Genomic DNA, 18,155 nt, shown 5'->3' with positions numbered 1-18,155 from the left:
GCCCCAAGTAATTGAAGTCTTATAATATTCCCTCTAGCTCCTTGATCTTTAACCACAGCTGGGATTAGTTAGACTGGTCCAGCTCCAGGTTTAATAAATCAGTTGTGGAAACCGCTGTTTACTACATAGAATTCAAGTTCTTTCAGTGTGTCCAGGATGGCCAGCTTGACATCCAGCTGTCATGCATCTTTTCACTTTTCTTTCCTGATCTACAGAGTGCTGTATCATATTTGCTCCTCTGTTACTGTGGCCACTCATGATTTTGTTCAACAGGAAAATATGTTCCTAGTTTTGTAAGTGATAGTATTACCTAAGTAAAATAGATATATATTAGTGGAGAACAGTATGATAGCACTATGCAAAAGACTGATCCCCATCATAATCTATAATGATAGTCCTAGTGATAATAAAGGACAGAAGTGGCTAATTTATGGTGGCACATGTGTTCCTCTTTCAAACAAGTGTAAGCATAGTGAAAAATTAATTACATTTAATAAGCTCATACTAAGTGCTAGACATTAGCTAAGTGCTTTATGAGCATGGTCATAATTTATTCCTCACCACACATTTCCTAGGCAGGTATTAGTAAATAGTATTATGTCTACCTTTTATATGAGAAAACTGTAAATTAGAGGAGACATGCACAAAGTTATAAGGTGTCACAGCCAGGACCCAAACACAGGTGGGACTGCCTTCTGGATGTCCTTTATAAGGTATTTTTCCCTAAGTGTTTTCCAATAGGAGAGGCTTCCGTGTCTCTGGGAAATGCCTGGCAATCTGTGGGTATCGCAGCCCAGGTACTGCCAAATTAGAACCAGCAGAATCTTTGATCTGCTTTACAAAGCAGCTTCATCACTTCTTTTGTTAACTGTGGGTGTCTAATTTACAGTATCCTCCAATTACTTCCAACCTTGAGAGAACACATCAAGAATTGTATATGATAAATTTGAGATTATACTTCATTACAACCAAAATATATAGTATACCAGTTGTCTTTGTACACACAATATTCATTGTACTTAGGTCAGTTTTATGTCTGTCTTGATACTCAAATAATTCTAACTGGCACATTTAATGGTGAGGGACTCTGTGATACTTTTTGCAGGGCAAAGGGAAGCTGAGTTTTGGTCATAATGAAATGTTTCCTTGTGTTGAGATGAGACATAGAAAGCAGCATCTCTCTTGTGCAGATGTTTTGCAGAACTCTGGGATGAATGTGCATTCATCATTCTAACAGACTGCTGGCATTAGAAATTTGAATAGAATTATTAAATCCTGAACAATTTTCCTACATTCCTACCTCTCCTCCTGACTTAGTCCCTATTTCCATGTTTCTGAAAGGGAATCAGACTTTACTCTTTTCTTCCATCTCCCACAGCCAATCAGTCCCCCCAAAATATGAAATTTCACTTTGTTGATTCTTGAATCTATGCCATGCTCTCCCTTCATGTTGCACCTGATTTTGCCCCAGGTCTGCATCGCCTTTCTGAATTAGGCAATTTCCTGTCTCTACCAGATCCAATCCAACAGCATCACAGGCAGACCAAGCTTTTGCAAACCAAGTGTGACTGTGACACACACCAGCTTAAAATAAGATTTCCATGGCTCCAATGGTCTACAGATGAAAATCACAGACTTTCTATGACCTAACTGCTCTCTACCATTTCAACCTTCAGCCAAATTGTGGAGCTGCTCTTTCTCAGACTCATCCAGCTTTGTCTTACCTGCTCTTACGTGACTTGCTCCTTCTGCCTCAAATACCTTTCTCCCTATTTTGCTTCAGAGTCCAGGTTGGGTGCTGTTCCTGCATGCCCCATAGCACCTTGTGTATACCAGAGCATCTTTCATGGCTGACTCACCTGTTTCATTAGTTTGTCTGTCTCTCTGCTACAGTAGACTCCTGCTTTTAGAGGCAGGGGCTGAGTATTATTTTATCATTATGTATGTAGCCATAAAATGCTGATATGACATGTAGAGGGCATGCCATACCTGCATGCTGAATGAGACCATGAATGATTTGAATGTATTCATTAGTGGAAAAGAAGGTTTGATTTTATTCTTATCCTTACCCATAAGTAGTATCTCCATTGGACCCAGACTTTCCCATTTCCTAAGATTATATGATTTTAGGGTATTTTGTCTGAAATTCAGCCTGTCTCTTAATTTTTTCTCTATAAAGTGGATATGGCACACACTTAAAATACTTAAATTATATTTTTGGGTTAATGGCCCTAGCTAGTGATCTATAAGGGCTGAGGAAAAAATAAATCTGAATATATGATTTTTCTAATCTATCTAAAGATAAAGAAAAAACTGCAGTAGATATTTTAGGGATACTGCATTTGTTGTTAAAAGTCAGCTTAAATTTTAGTTAAAAATGCTATAGTTGATATCTGGTTTACCTCATTCACATGTTTGGATTTTATCAAATATAAATCTTCATTTATTCTTTGTGACTATAAATAATAGAGTAGGTTCATAAGTACAAGTTCAAATTCTGGCCTTCTGTGACTGAGGATCTGCATATATCTCTTATTCTACAGCACATAGATCCAGACAAAATGACAAGTTGAATTCTCTCATCCTTTAGATCTTAGCTTAGATGTCACTTCCAATGACATCTGTCTTTGATCACCAGACTGCACTAGTACCCCTGTATTTTTCCTATCATTTCACTTTTTTAAACATAAATTATTTCTTTGCTTGAGACATTTCAGAAGCATCAAATGTACTTACATAAAATCCAAATGGTTCTTATGGCCTACAAAGCAAGACATGTTCTGACACCTGCTCACCTCATGAAGGTATCAGGCTGTCTAATCCTTCACTCACCCTATAGGAAGAATCACACAGCTGCCTCTCCATGAGTTTCAAACATGCCACCCTGTTACTGAAAGATTTTTCCTGAATCCCTTCTCCTGTTGGGCTCACACTATCCTTTATGACCAGCTTCAGTGTTACCCTCTCAGGGGGGGACGTCTTACCTACTGATTAAATTAAGCACTGTTCACAACCATGATTCTTTGTCTTTTTAATTGAAGTATATTTGACATACAACATCCTATTAATTTCAGGTGTACATTATAGTGATTTGATATTTTTATATGAAATTATTTCCATGATAAATCTAGGTACCATATGTCACCATACAAAATTGTTACAAAATTATTGAATATATTCCTTATACATTACATTCCCATGTCTTATTTTATAACTGAAGGATTGGACAACTTAGTCTCCTTCACCCATTTTGCCCACCTCCCAGTCACTCCCTACTCTGATAACCCACAGTTTATTTCCTATGAGTCTGTTTCAATTTGATTTTTAGATTCCACATATAAATGAAATCATTCAGCATTTGTCTTTCCCTGAGATATTTCACTTAGCATAATACAGATATATATATATATATATATGGAGAGAGAGAGCGAGAGAGAGAGAACAGAGTATGGAAGTTCTTCAAAACATATATCTCTTTGAATTGGTGCTTTCGTTTTCTTCAGATAAACACCCAGAAGTGTAATTATTGGATCTTATGGTAGTTTTAACATTTGAGGGAACTCCATACTGTTTTCCATAGTGGCTACACCAATTTACATTTCCACCAACAGTGTGCAGGTGTTTTGTTTTCTCTACATCCATGTCAACACTTCTTATTTTTTGTCTTTTTGACAGTTATCAATCTGACAGGTGTGAGGTAATCTTATGGTTTTGAGTGGCATTTCCTTGGTGATTAGCGATGTTAAACATCTTTTCGTGTTCCTGTTGGCTATCTGTAGGTCTTCTTTAGAAAAATTACTATTCAAGTTCTGTACCCATTTTTAATTGGGTTGTTTGTTTTTGATACTAAGGTGTGTAAGTTCTTTGTATATTTTGGATATTAACCCCTTATCGAATATATGATTTGCAAATATCTTCTCCCATTCAATAGGTTGCCCTTTCATTTATTGATGTTGTCCTTCACTGTGCAAAAACTTTGATGTATTCCCAATACATCAACAAAAGAATTTTTTAGCTTTTGTTGCCCTTGCCTAAGGAGATGAGTCCAAAAACATATTGCTAAGACCAACGTCAAAGAGCTTACTATGTTTTCTTCTAGGAGATTTGTGGTTTTAGGTCTTATATTCAAGTCTTTTAATCCATTTTGAGTTTATTTTTGTTTATGGTGTAAGAAAGTGGTCAGGTTTTCCCAACATCATTTTCTGAAAAGACAGTCTTTTCCCTGTTGCATATTCATGCCTCCTTTGTCATAGTTTAATTGACCATAATTGTGTGCATTTATTTCTGGCCTCTCTCTTCTATTCCATTGACTTATGTGTCTGTTTTTGTGCCAGTACTGTACTGTTTCAATTACTATAGCTCTGCAGTATAGGTTGAAATCAGGGATCATAACACCTCTAACTTTGTTCTCTCTCAGGATTGGTTTGGCTATTTGGGGTCTTTTGAGGTTCCAGATACATTTCAGGATTCTTTGTTGTAATTCTGTGGAAAATGACATTGGTAATTTGAAGAGATTACATTGAATCTGTAGTTTGCTTTGGATAGTATGGACATTTTAAAATAATTTTCTTCCAATCCATGAGCATGGTTTATCTGTCCATTTATTTGAGTCATCCTCAATTTCTTTCATCAGTGTCATAGTTTTCAGAATACAAGTTTTTCACTTCCTGGGTTAAATTTATTCCTAGGTAAGTTTTTTAAAAGATTTTATCCATTTATTTTGAAAGAGAGAGAAAGAGAGCAAGCTAGAGGGAGGGGTAGAGGGAGAGGAAGAAGTTGGATCATGACCCAAGCTAAAGGCAGACACTTAACTGACCAAGCCACCCAGTCACCCCCGTAAGTAATTTTTTTGATGAAGTTGTAAATGTGATTGTTTTCTTAATTTCTCTTTCTTGATAGCTTGTTATAGTGTAGAGAAATGCAAACTATTTCTGTATGTTAATTTTTGTGACTTTTACTGTATCATTTATTCTGGTAGTTTTGGTGGACTCTAGGGTTCTCTGTATACAATATCATGTCATTTGCAAATAGTGACAGTTTAATTCTTTTCCAATTTAGATGCCCTTTTTTTTTCCTTGCCTAATTGCTGTGACTAGGGTTTCCTGTACCATGTTGAATAAAAGTGACAAGAGTGGGCATTCTTGCCTTGTTCCTGATCATAGAGGGAAAGCTTTTAGTTTTTACCCTTGAGTATGATGTTAGCTGTGGGTTTGTCATATATGACCTTTCTTATGTTGAGGCGTGGTTCTTCTATACTCATATTGTTGAATTTTTATCATAAGTGGATGTTGAATTATGTCAGATGCTTTTTCTGCATCTATTGAGATGATAATATGATTTTTAGCCTTCATTTTTGTTAATGTGGTATATAAGGTTGATTGATTTGCAGATGTTGAAACATCTTTGGCATAAATTACACATAATCATGGGGTATAATTCTTTTATATTTTTTTAAGATTTATGTAAGAGAGAGAGTGAGCAGGTGAGGAGTAGAGGGAGAGGGAGATAAGCAGACTCCCCACTGAGTGGGGAGCCCATTGCAGGACTCAATACCAGGACACCGAGATCATGACCTAAGCGAAAATCAAGAGTCAGACGCTTAACCGATTGAGCCACCCAGGTGCCCCATGGGGTATAGTTCTTTTAATGTAATGCTGAATTTGGTTTGCTAATAGTTTGTTGAGGATTTTTGTATCTATTTTCATCAAGGATATCGGCCTATAATTTTTTTTTTTCAATGTCTTTGGTTTTGGTATCAGGGTAATGCTGGCCTTGTAAAAGGAGTTTGGAAGTAGTCCTTCCTCTTCATTTTTGGAGAGTTTTTTTTAATTACTAATTCAGTATCATTATTTGTAATTGGCCTATTCAGATTTTCTGTTTCTTCATAATTCAATCTCGAAAGTTTGTGTTTCTAGGAATTTATCATTTTTTTCTAGGTTATCCTATTTGTTGGTGTATAATTGTAGTAGCCTGCTATGATAATTTATAGTTCTGTGGTATCAGTTTAACTTCTATTTCTGATTTTATTTATATGGGTCCTGTTTTTCTCTTGAAAACTCTGCCTAGAGGCTTATTATTTTTTTTTATATATTTTCCAAAAAAAAAACAACAGCAGCTCTTAGTTGTGCATTGATCTTTTCTATTTAATGTATTTCCACTCAGATTTTTATCATTTCCTTCCTCTTCTAAATTTGGAATTTGTTTGTTCATTTTCTACTTCTCTTAGGTGTAAAATTAGATGGTTTATTTGGGATTTTACTTGAGGTAGGCCCATATCACTATAAACTTGCCTCTTAGAACTGCTTTTCCTGTATCCTATAGATTTTGAAAAGCTGTGTTTTCATTTTTATTTTCATTTGTCTCAAGGTATTTATTTCCAACTTTGATTTCTTTATTGACACATTGTTTAGTAGCATGTGCTTTAGGTCTCCATATGTTTTGTTTTTTTCTAGTTAACTTCTTGTGATTGATTTCTAGTTTCACACTGTTGTGGTCAGAAAAGATGCTGTTTATAATTTTAATCTTCTAGAATTTATTGTAACTTGTTTTGCAGCTTAACATGTGATCTGTCCTGGAGAATGTTCAATGTGCACTTCAAAAAAAAAAAGTGTAGCCTGAAGTTTTTAGATGAAATGTTCTCTATATATCTGTTAAGCCCATTTGGTCTGAGTTGTTTAAGGCCAATTTCTTCTTATTGATTTTCAGTCTGGATGATCTATTCATTGATGCAGGTAGGGTGTTAAAGTCCCCTTACTATTTTGTATTACTGTCAATTTTTCCCTTTATGTTTGCTAAAATTTGCTTTACATATTTACATGCTCATATGTTGGGCGCATAGATATTTACAAATGTTATATTGTCTTTTGGAGTCACAGTCTTTGTTTTAAATGTATTTCATCTGATATGAGTACTGCTCCTCCAGCTTTATTTCCATTTGCATGAAATAACTTTCTCCATTCCTTCACTTTCAATCTGCATATGTTTTTAGATCTAAAGTGAGTCTTTTATAAGGAGCGTATAAATAGATCTTGTTTTTATCCATTCAGCCATCCTATGCCTTTTGATTGGATCATTTAGTCCAGTTACATTTAAAATGTATTGATAGGTATATGCTTATTGCTATTTTATTGTTTTCTGATTGTTTTTGTAGTTCTCTGTTTCTTCTCTTGATCTCTTGTGGTTTGATGATTTTCTTTATTTTTTGTAGGTTTTGGGATTTTGGGGTTCTTGTGTAGGTTTAGTTTTGGTTATTGTGAGGTTCGCATATACCAACATTATAAATACAGCAGTCTGTTTTAAGCTGATAGTCACTAAATTTCCAGTGCATTCTAAAAGCACTACATGTGTACTCCCCCATCCACACACATATTTTATGTTGCTGATGTCATATTTTACGTCTTTTTTGGTTTAATTTTCATAGGATATTTTTAAGTGGCTGATCCATTGCCTTTATTATATATTTGCCTTTATTAGTGAGATTTTTTTCTTTCATGTATTTTATTTTTGGTTATGACCTTTTCCACTTAAGACATTTTAACTTTTCTTGGAAGTCTGGTTTAGTGGTGATGAACTCCCTTAGGTTTTGCTTGTCTGGGAAACTAGGGATCCTGGGGCACACTGTGCTGGGGCTGCCTTAGTGGGATGCCTGGAGCTAGATCTAGACCAGGTGTGACCCCGGCGGGGGGTTCCCTGGGCATGCCATGCTTGGGACACCTTGGCCAGATAGTTGAAGCTGGAGTGGGCATGGGCCAGGGATGTCAGGGCATGCTGCATCAACACCTGCAATTCTTTATCATGAAACGTTATTTCTTTTCTGTCAGTTATCACAATTTGTAAACATATTTATTCACTTTGCTCAAATTTAAGAACACCTTGAAAGTACTGATCTTAATCTTTCTCTTTTTAAACCAGTGTATTCTTGGGGCCTAATACAGGGAATGCAGGAGGAAAAAATATTTTGGGATGAATTTTTAAATAGTATTTATCACATTCTGTTCATTTTCCTGTCTTTGCCACATATTTTAAGGTTCTCCAGAATAGTTATCTCTACTATTTTACCATCCAATAAATAGAATAGCATAGATATCAAATAACTAAATTAGTAGGGAGTTATCAAAAATCACATGTGAGTACCAAGTAAATGTTTTTCTTTTTGTGTACCTATTATATAAGTCAAATTTTAGCAAGATCCAGAGGAATAGGAACTATATTGCTTAAGATTTTATTATAGAAGCTAATCATATATAACCTATTATTGTGCTTACTGTATATTTTTAAACTTTACAAATTTAAACTCAATCTTTATAAAACTACCATAAGATGGTTTTATGAGTTAAGTTCTATTATTTCCATTTTGGAGAGGAGGAGACTGAGGCAGGGCAAAGTAGAACACCCTGTTTAAGGGCCACATGTTCAGTACATAGAGGCAGGGAGTCAGTGTAGATGTGGGTTTAAGCAGGGGATTTGAGGTACACTCCAGGAGTTATGCTGTATGATAATTGGTTCATTAAGGTAGTGAGATGAGCAAGAGGTAAATACAAGGAGGAAGTGGGGTTAGAGTCCAGGATGACCTGGAAGTTCCTGGTTTGGGTATTCTTTTGACAAAAGAACATAAGATATGAAACAGATTGAAGTTAAAGGGTTGAAATCTGGAAAGAGATATTTGAGCAGAAAGTCGTTACAGCAAAATAAGTGCTAGTAACAGTTAAAAATTATAATTGCCATATATTAAGTATTTACTATATTCTGAGCAGTCCATGTTTTTATTATCAATAAAATAAATTCATAAATGACTAGTTATTTGTGAATATGGTCTTGATTTATTCAAAGAGATAGATCGGAGATTTATATGTCAAAGATCTTACCAATTGCCATATATAGAAAAGAGTTGAATTATTGTATTTCATTGAGCTCATGTAGAAAGAGTGTTGGGTGAAAAAGGTAGAAGCCAAGTACAGAATTTGAGGAAGATTTACCCGAGGTATTACCTAGAGAAGAACAGCCACCAAACCAGACTTGAAAGGAGAGAGTGAAACTTTTTTTTTAATTTTAAGAATTACTATAATATTCTATTAATTCAAGAAAACTCACCCATATCATGTTTCCTGATTGAAGTTCTGTGTCAAATATGATAGACATGCTATGTAAACTAAGGCTGACTAGTGCCCATTGGATTGGGCAGATGTCAACAAGACCATTGGTAACCTTAGTCTTAGGGGAATGATCCAGAAAAACTCCGATTTCTCTGGCTTCAGGGCAATCAGGATATAAGAATAGAAATATGAAATAGCTATTTTTATAAAAAGAAAAGTCAATAAAATTGAATGAAGTTAAAGATAAACCAATGATTGGAAAATTCTCAGTGACCTGTTTTTTGATGAGAGTATGAAACTCTGGGGTAGCTCCAGGCATGGAGAAAGTGGTGGGAATTTGGAAGTGACACTGAAAGGTGTTGGGATGTTTCTCTGTCATGGTTGTTTCTGATCTGAAGCCACCAAAGTTCAAGTTCAAAATTAAAGAAAATTTGTGAAACTTAATTAGTGCCAAATGGAGAAAATGTAACAGGTTTTTAGTAATGTTTTAAATCAACAGGATCAAAAGACAGTGAAGATTTAAAAAACAAATTTATTGAAGGGCTAAGTTCTACTCACACATGGATGTGGATAATCATTTATAATAATTTGCTGAACTTGGATACAGATTGTACTAGCAGATTTTTCATTTAGAGTAGGTCATTTTTCAGTTACACCTAATAGACACAGTAATAATTGTAGTATAATAGTTGTTTCACTGTTCAATATGTCATTTGGCAATAAAATTTTAGAGTAGTATACCTTAAGATTGTACACAATTAAGATTTTTCTAGTATTTTTGAATCATTTTGCCCAAAGAAATATATTATGATTCACAAGTGTGAACTGCATATCTAATTTTAAAATTTCAGGTAGTCTCGTTAGCAAAACTAAAAAGAAACAACTGAAGTAAATGCTAATAACATATTTATTGCAATATTAACAAACTATTATAATTTTAACATGTAATCAATAAAAATATAGTTTAACAATTGTCTTGAACATCACATGTCTATTTTACACAAAAAGCACATCTCGATTCATGTTTCAAATAGGGATATCCACGTTTCAAATGCTCAATAGCCACATGTGGCTAGTAGCTACCATGTTGGATAGTGAAGAGTTAGACAACCATTTTATTGACTAATAAGAAATTCTGATTATTCATAGAGACCATAGAGAAAATAGTGTTTCTAGGTGACAGTAGCTTATCCTTCAAGTCTTACCTCCATGTCATCTCTTTTGTGAGACTTTCTCTGAGCATCCTGGTCAAAGCATACCTTCCCATACATATTTACCTAGCATGTGTTATATTGCTATATAATCTGTTGCATTATGTAATATTTACTTTTTCCTTATATAAAATATTGAACTTCACAATGGCAAAAGTTGTCTGCATATCTCCAACCCATATTTTATTTAACAAATAGTTTTTGAGTGCATATTTATTATCAAGTATTGCTTTTTGTGCTCAAGATATACCTGTGGGGAATAAAATCACTGACCTTATAGGAATTACAGTTGCAGAAAATCAATGCTCAGTAAAAAAATGTTGAATTAAAAGAAATTTAGGTTTTAACTTTTGGTGAGTCTCAAAACAATAGGTTAAACTTAACAAAATGATATTTAACAGGTGATGAATTTGTAAATAGTCTTGCAATTTGATTTAAAGCAAGAACCTTTTATAGAGTTTTAGGATGGAAAAGAACTGGCTTGATAGTATTCACATGACTGAGTGGTTTTAAATAAACTGACTCAAAATTTGAAATAAGGGAAATAGTTTTTCTTTAATATAAGTAGGCTTATCTAGCAGTGGTACCAGTTTGTACCACATCTATACAAATGTTCTGGGGACCAAAACTGAATTTTGAGAATTCAGACATTTGCAAGTTTAGAAAATCCAGTGCAAGGGATTCAGGATGACAAGGAGATGTTGAAGCTTCCAGAGCAAACCTGGATGACTTTTAATGTCTGCTGTCTTTAAGAAAATAAGACACTTGATGATGGGAGTTTATTGGAGAGGGGGCTTCTTAATTGTATGGGCCAATAATGCTGTGGTTAACCTCCAGGAAGTGTTTAGGTAGGACTGAAATTCTTTCAAGATGATTAAGTAAAAATGAATATGTATCTGTCACAGACTACAGTGATGAGAATATAGGGGACCACTACTTTATAGTATGCTATGTGTTTAACACTATTTTTCTTCATCTTCCCTTTTATTTCTTTCAATTTGGGGGAATGGTGCTCTTCTGGTCTGCATGCTTCTTTGCACCTGTGTATGTCTGTACTTTCTCACAGTGAATTGCATTATGATTTATACTATATTTATCTTTGTAAATATATAGCTACCAAGTTTGAGCTGCTTGGATGCAGGGATCTTCTCTTATGATTTTGCCAATAACCAGCCCTATTGCTTACATAACTGGGATACTCAGAAAATGTTGATTGGTAAAGAACTGAATTCTAAAATAGAAATTTAAGTTAACCCAGTATGCTTTTGCTGCTGTAGTATTCTAATTGCTTTCTTAACATCTTCTCTTCCCTTCTTCCTATCCTGATTCCAATCAGAATGATTTTTTTTTAAACATATATGATCATGTCATGCAGTCCTTGAACCACACTGGTTATCTCCCACCTTCTCTTTACTCCCCAGCCTTGTTGGCTCCAACCCTTGCTAACCGCTTGCTTGTGCCAAGTATCACCTCTCCACCCCCATCCTAGCATCAGCCTTCAAGGACACGTAAATCTGCCTTGTGTGGATCTGTTTCTTCTACTATAGACCTTTAAAAGATCATGTTTCCTTCTTTGGGAATAATCACAGTTCTGTCTTTACATTTAGTTCTCATTATTTGATTAATAGTCTGCCCATTTCATTTTAAGTTCCATAAGAAGTGTGCTTTGCCTGCCTCCGTGTGTAACATTACATCATCATACCTAATGCCTGTAATAAATGGCTAACACACATTTGTTAACCATATATAAATTCATGAACAACCAACACATAATAAGTGCCCCGTGTCTAGACTAAATCTTTTCTGTCTGAACTCAGAAGTATTGTCCATATGACAGAAAAGACATATGAGAAAAACCTCTTAAACTATATAATCTTGTGCTTACTTAAGCAGAAAAATACTCTTTTTAATATAGGGATTATCTCTATAGACCCTGAAGAGCACTTAATACTTGTTCTACGTAAAGGTTAAATTTTATTTTTTATATGTGCTCATGTAGTTAGAAATTAATACTCTCCTAGGTCATTGAAAAGTTAAATTTTCTAACCTTCTAAAACACTTCATTTTTCTCAGCTTCAGGCAAGATTGAGAAATAAAATAAACTCTGTAAGATATTAATATCCTTAATAGGTACTGAACCTGAGGGCTGACACACCTATGGGTTCTTTCATGTTTCACTTTTACTGAGCACTATACTTGAGTGTCAAAAAGTAAGTTTATCAGTAGCATGAAAATACATTAGAATATAAGAAATAATTGTTTTATATGTTAAAATAAAATAGCATATAAAACAAAAATATAACAAAAAATGATTATATATTATATATATGACAAGATTCATTGTAATTATATGAAATATTTTGCCTAAATACAGATTTAAATTAAAAGCACCTAATTATCACATAGTATCTTACTCTCTTCATAGCCTCGTTCACTTGTATGCCCATTCATTTCTGGTATCCTCTTGCACTCATTTGGATATTTGCTCCCCCTCCATTCTGCTTCCAATGTGGGTGACAGATTTCTCATATTCCTGCCTCCACCATCATGATTCTGATACTCACCTTTCCATTCTCTCTACCTGACTTCTCAGGAAGTATTATCTTCCTGTTGCAATTTTATTTTGGGGGGGACTGTATAAAAAATTTCAGAAGCTCTATTTATACATTAATATAAAATGTTATTCATCCATGTGTCTTAAAATTTACTGGTGTGTCTTTCTCTGAACTAGCAGATTGTCACCTGAGCTCTTAGCTTGTATCTCAGTTACCTTCTACAGAGCACTAAGGCTCATAGTGTTCTAGAAAGTGCAAAGATTCTGGGGCAGATGGAAGTAGAGGACACTTCATTCCCACCTATTGCATTTTATTTCATTGACCATAGGCAGTTTGTTTCACATGCTTAAGACATCATCAAACAAGAAGACACATACCCCAGAGAACTATCCTGAGGGCCAAATGATAAGTCCTATTTGCAGACCTCCATTTTTCACCTTACTGCCTTTTCTGTCATTTAATCTTTAGTGCACATGCCTTGCCATATATTTGCTACACCTTCTACTTCGTTACCTAATTTCACTGTTTTGCTTGGGTCTGAGGAGAAATTTTGAGTTCACATTCTTGGTTAGCCAGAGGATAACAATGATAATTTCTCTTTGGCACACAAACAAGTGCCTGCCACTCTACTTATTCTACTTACATTATTCCCCAGCCTCTGTAATTTACCCTAGTAACATTTGTCTATAATTATCATATGTGGCTAGGCTCTGTTAGTTTGAGTTACTTGCCCAAAATCACACAGCTAATATGTGAAAAGGTTGGACTTTTATCCAAGGCCATTTTGACAGCAAAGCTATATATTTGTTTTCAAGGCCCATGCCCGAACATTACAACAGAAAAGGTTTTATTTAATTAAGTGCTTAGATTTTTTTTTTTAGGTTGATTGAGGTAGAGGATGGAATATGTCTCATCTAGTCATTGCTTTTAATTCTTCTGAATTACAGTGATGTCCTTCTTGGCTTTATACTTTTTTATTTTCAAATGTATTCTTAATACCAAACTAAAACCTTATAAATATAAATATTTCAAGTGTTTTTTAAAAAACAGGCTGAGAGTAATGGTCCCTTTGGGCCTGTTAGATATTCAAGAAAAAAAAGTTGGCTTATGTAATAAAAAGGTAAGTAAAGATAATTCTTTATATATTTTGAACTCCAAAATTCAAGAATACTTTTTTTTAACTTAATTCAAGCACCCATGAAATCTGATGTGTTCCCAGTTCAGCTAGCATCACAGTCACCCATAGCCTGAATGAAGCAGAATCTTTCTTAGTAGTGTATACTTATTAAAAATACAAAGAGTATACTCAGGTGGTTTAAACCCAAATAATAGCCAGTGAATCTGGTGTCCTTTGCTTTCTAGTGCCACCATGTGCTTTATTATTTATTATTTTTGATAAATCTCTCTTTGGCTAAGCTGAAAATCTCATAACCTCTCTCTCCAGATAGAATGTGTAAAGACCAAGTTCAGTTTTTCATCCTGAAAGTGAGATTCAATTTACTATAGAAAAGCTTTTAATCTTCATATATGGCCTGACATACTGGGTTTTATTTAACAGCAGAGTTTCTTAGACGAGTGCAAGGTATTTCTTCAAAGAACCTGACCAAATGCTAAAATCCATTTCCTTCTAAAATTGCAGTTGTTAAATTAGACCTAAAACATTTATGAATGTCACTTTGCCTTTCCAGCAATTAAGGAGTTCAAAAAAAAAAAAAAACCCTTTGTGTTACATAGCTTTGAAATTATTATATTTATCCTGAACTGGCCCTTCAATTTGCTCTAGCAAATACTTTGGAGGTTGCCTTAAAGAGGGAGACATCAGTTCTGAACAGGTGTGGAAAAGGGTTTCTTGATGTATAAAAGTGTCCTATTTCAAAGGCATTTTAGCAATTTTAGCACATCTACTGCTGTGAATTCCCATGCAAGTAGGTGGCCAATTCATTTCCCTTTAAAGAGCAGGAAATCTATAAGTCAAGATCATTGGCCTAATTTCACCATGATGAGGGGCAGTTGGTGATTTCCTGAAACTTTCCCTTTCCTGTCTCATTGTTTTAGTGTTGATCCTCCTGATCATCACCATGAGAAGAAGAAAAAAAGAACCTCTTATTTTTGACGAGGAGAGAGATATCAGAGAAAATATCGTGAGATATGACGACGAAGGTGGGGGAGAGGAAGACACAGAAGCTTTCGACATGGCTGCACTAAGAAATCTCAATGTCATCAGAGATACCAAGACTCGGAGGGATGTGACTCCAGAGATTCAGTTCTTGAGTCGACCAACTTTCAAAAGCATCCCAGATAATGTCATTTTTCGGGAATTTATTTGGGAAAGACTGAAAGAAGCTGATGTGGATCCCTGTGCTCCCCCCTATGATTCCTTGCAGACATATGCATTTGAAGGAAATGGCTCAGTGGCTGAATCACTCAGCTCCTTAGATTCCATCAGCTCAAACTCTGATCAGAATTATGACTACCTAAGTGACTGGGGGCCTCGCTTTAAACGACTTGCAGATATGTATGGAACTGGCCAGGAGAGTTTGTACTCATAGCCCCGGAACCTTAATTTGAAATGTACTGAAGAAAAAGTCAAAGCAAAAAAAGAACCCCACTCCATACAGAAAACGAGAACTCGACTTACTAGAGAAAATGGTTGTAAATATCTCTCCATTTTTAACTGTTTAGGTTTTTGCCTTGGTGAAGCATATCTTCATTAGACTTATCCAAGGGACTGCACTGACCACAGACTCTGAGCATTTGAAGGCTTTTTGATAAAATGAAATGCTCAGTGGTTTGTGAATAGATAGCAACTCTCAGATACCTGCAAAGCACCTAACCTCGATGAGTAAGTAGTGCCCTGTGTTGTCCGTGAACCAAGTGTGCACTGTAGTGAGAAGAACAGAACACGATGAGCCATTGAAAAGTCCTGGAACTTCTTGCATATCAAAACTTGGGGCAAATTTAATTTACAGTGATGCATTTAGCTTGCTAGATTATAGAATCCAGAATTTTATTGCTGTTGGGTAGCAAATATATTTCATTTAGCAATATATAAATTCTTAGAAAATCCTCCCCAATCCTCCAATACAAGCCAATAAAATTTGGTTTAGGACGACATAAACCGTTGTTTAGCAAAGAAATTATGAAGTGTTCCAAATAAGAAAAAGGTAAATCATTCTTAAAGTTTGCAGTCCTTTTGAGATGCTTGTGTAGGTATGAAAAAAGTTGCTGTCTATTCATTGATTTTTATTATCTCTTCTGATTTATACAGGAGACTATCTTTGTGTTTTTTATTTGACACATGGTGTTCTATTTATTTTGGAGCTCCAATCTCCACTGAATTCAGGTCCATCTGACTGCCTCATAGCATTAAGCTTGTCAGAACATGCTGATTTTTCTCCAGTCTGAGCTACACGAAGGAAATGAAGCATGGAAATGGAGAAAAAAACCGTAGAGCAGTTGAGCTTTGTTGCAGTTCACATCTCAGAGAGGAGCACAGATACAAGGACATAGTAGTTGTTGATCTGAGCCATTAGAATGTTCCAAATGGTGGAATAAAATATTTGTATTTTAGGAAGATCTCAGAGAGAATTGAGCTTTTTTTTTTTTTGATGCAAGATTTTTCAAGGTCACAAGTTCTATACGCTCCAAAGAATTTGAGAATTTGTTTTCCCCAGGCTCTTTTGCTGTGAATGTATTGAGCAAAAGACTTTTTATTTTTTACTCTATCTTAAACAATGTAATGTTATAAATTTCAAAAATCCATCTTTAAATTCTGATGCAAATTTGTTCCTCAAGAATTAACCAAGCAGTGTAGGATTTCTGTACTGGTTTAGATGTGCCAAAATGAGGAGAGGAATTTCCGGTGATCACATGTGTTTGAGATGGACTTCTTAGAATAAGAATTTTATGACTAAAATAATATTTCCACCTATCATTTTTTCCTAGAATAGTACTAGTTTAATGTGCACATATTTCAGTAAGAATGGATTTTTTTCTTTCACTTCTCCTTTTAAAAATAATTTATTGTGTTCCTAATAAATCTACAGGTAGTGGACACTGTATAGGAAATTACATTTTAAAAAAAGTGCTTCTTTCTGAAAGACAAACACTGGAATCAGAATATCAGTATTTTGATTACATGAGGAGAAACTAGGATTCTGTAAACCTACAGTCCTTCTTTAGAAATAAGGTACATGAAAGTGGCCTTCAACTTCATTAAAATAAATTCAATAAATCTGATTATCTGCAAACAGCCCTTTCATTTGAAGAAAGTTTTGTAAACACTGTTTCAGGACTAGATAGATATGCTTCTTGCTGGATTAATATACATATATATGAAAAGCTCGTAACAGTAAAAGGTTCTGTTCATGACTTTTAGTCACATATGTAAGTTTTTCAAAAAAAAAAAATACATAGTACACTTACCGAATTCAATAAAAGCAGAGTGTGGTACAGGAATTATATAGGCATTAAATCAGCAAGGTGCTGAGAAAACAGTTTTGTAATAATCCCCTTGTTGTCTTCAGGAAGATAAAATAGTTTAGTACATTTGGATTATGATGTCAAAACTGCTGATTGTTGCACATATCACTAAATGGAGGTTTGAATGTATTTTAGAAAAGAAACATCACATCATTCACCTTGCTTTCTCTTGTTTTCAAGTATATATTTTTTCTTGTTTTTTTTTCATATTTGTGGGTCATAGATTGGGAAAAGAAAAGCTCAAATTTAAATAAAGATTTGAAATTCTTGCATATACCCACTTGCTTTTATGTGTGGACAATTACATCAATACAGTATAAACTTGGTTCAATGGTATTTTTTAAAAATGCTTGAGATGGCTGAAAGAATGTCCCTAATTTAGATGAAATTTATATGAAGTACTCTAGCTAAGCTCACCTGTAATGGAGGTGAATTGGTTATTTTAGTTTTTTTTTTTTTTTCTGAAATCTAATGCTATGTATGATTATCTCCATAATACTTCAGAGAGACACTGGAATAGTTGATTGATAAAATCAATGTTAAGCCTAGTTAGGACGTTCTCCAAAAACATTTATATAACCTATTATCTAGTTACTAAAATTCAGTGATATACTGGAACCAGCTAGAACCAACTCCCAAGAACCAATGACATACATCTCTTCTCAACCCTCCTTCTAGAGAGAGCATTTTGGTGGATTGAAGTTAGCCCTGGGGTAATATATCTGGACCACCATGGAAATCAGCAAACACTACCTGTTTTTCCTGGAGAGCCAGTTGTTAAATGTTTACCAACACTTCACTGCTTACATTGCTTT

The 18,155-nt window shown here is 34.7% G+C and overlaps 1 protein-coding gene across 1 annotated transcript in view; it reads left to right on the top strand.

The window, feature by feature from the left end:
* Positions 1 to 17,952, top strand: part of CDH7 (cadherin 7) — a 132,160-nt gene extending 114,208 nt beyond the window's left edge. The window contains exon 12 of the mRNA XM_025886673.2: positions 14,914 to 17,952. Within this exon, the coding sequence (XP_025742458.1) occupies positions 14,914 to 15,407 (494 nt within the window). The 3' untranslated portion in view covers positions 15,408 to 17,952. The remainder of the gene's footprint in view (positions 1 to 14,913) is intronic.
* Positions 17,953 to 18,155: the final 203 nt, after the last annotated feature.

The sequence above is a fragment of the Callorhinus ursinus genome, unplaced genomic scaffold (assembly GCF_003265705.2).
Source record: "Callorhinus ursinus isolate GAN/ISIS: 27379988/994484 unplaced genomic scaffold, GSC_fseal_2.0 scaffold11, whole genome shotgun sequence".
Lineage (NCBI taxonomy): Eukaryota > Metazoa > Chordata > Mammalia > Carnivora > Otariidae > Callorhinus > Callorhinus ursinus.
The sequence above is the reverse complement of the archived record's forward strand: the minus strand, read 5'-3'. Positions and strand labels throughout refer to the sequence as shown.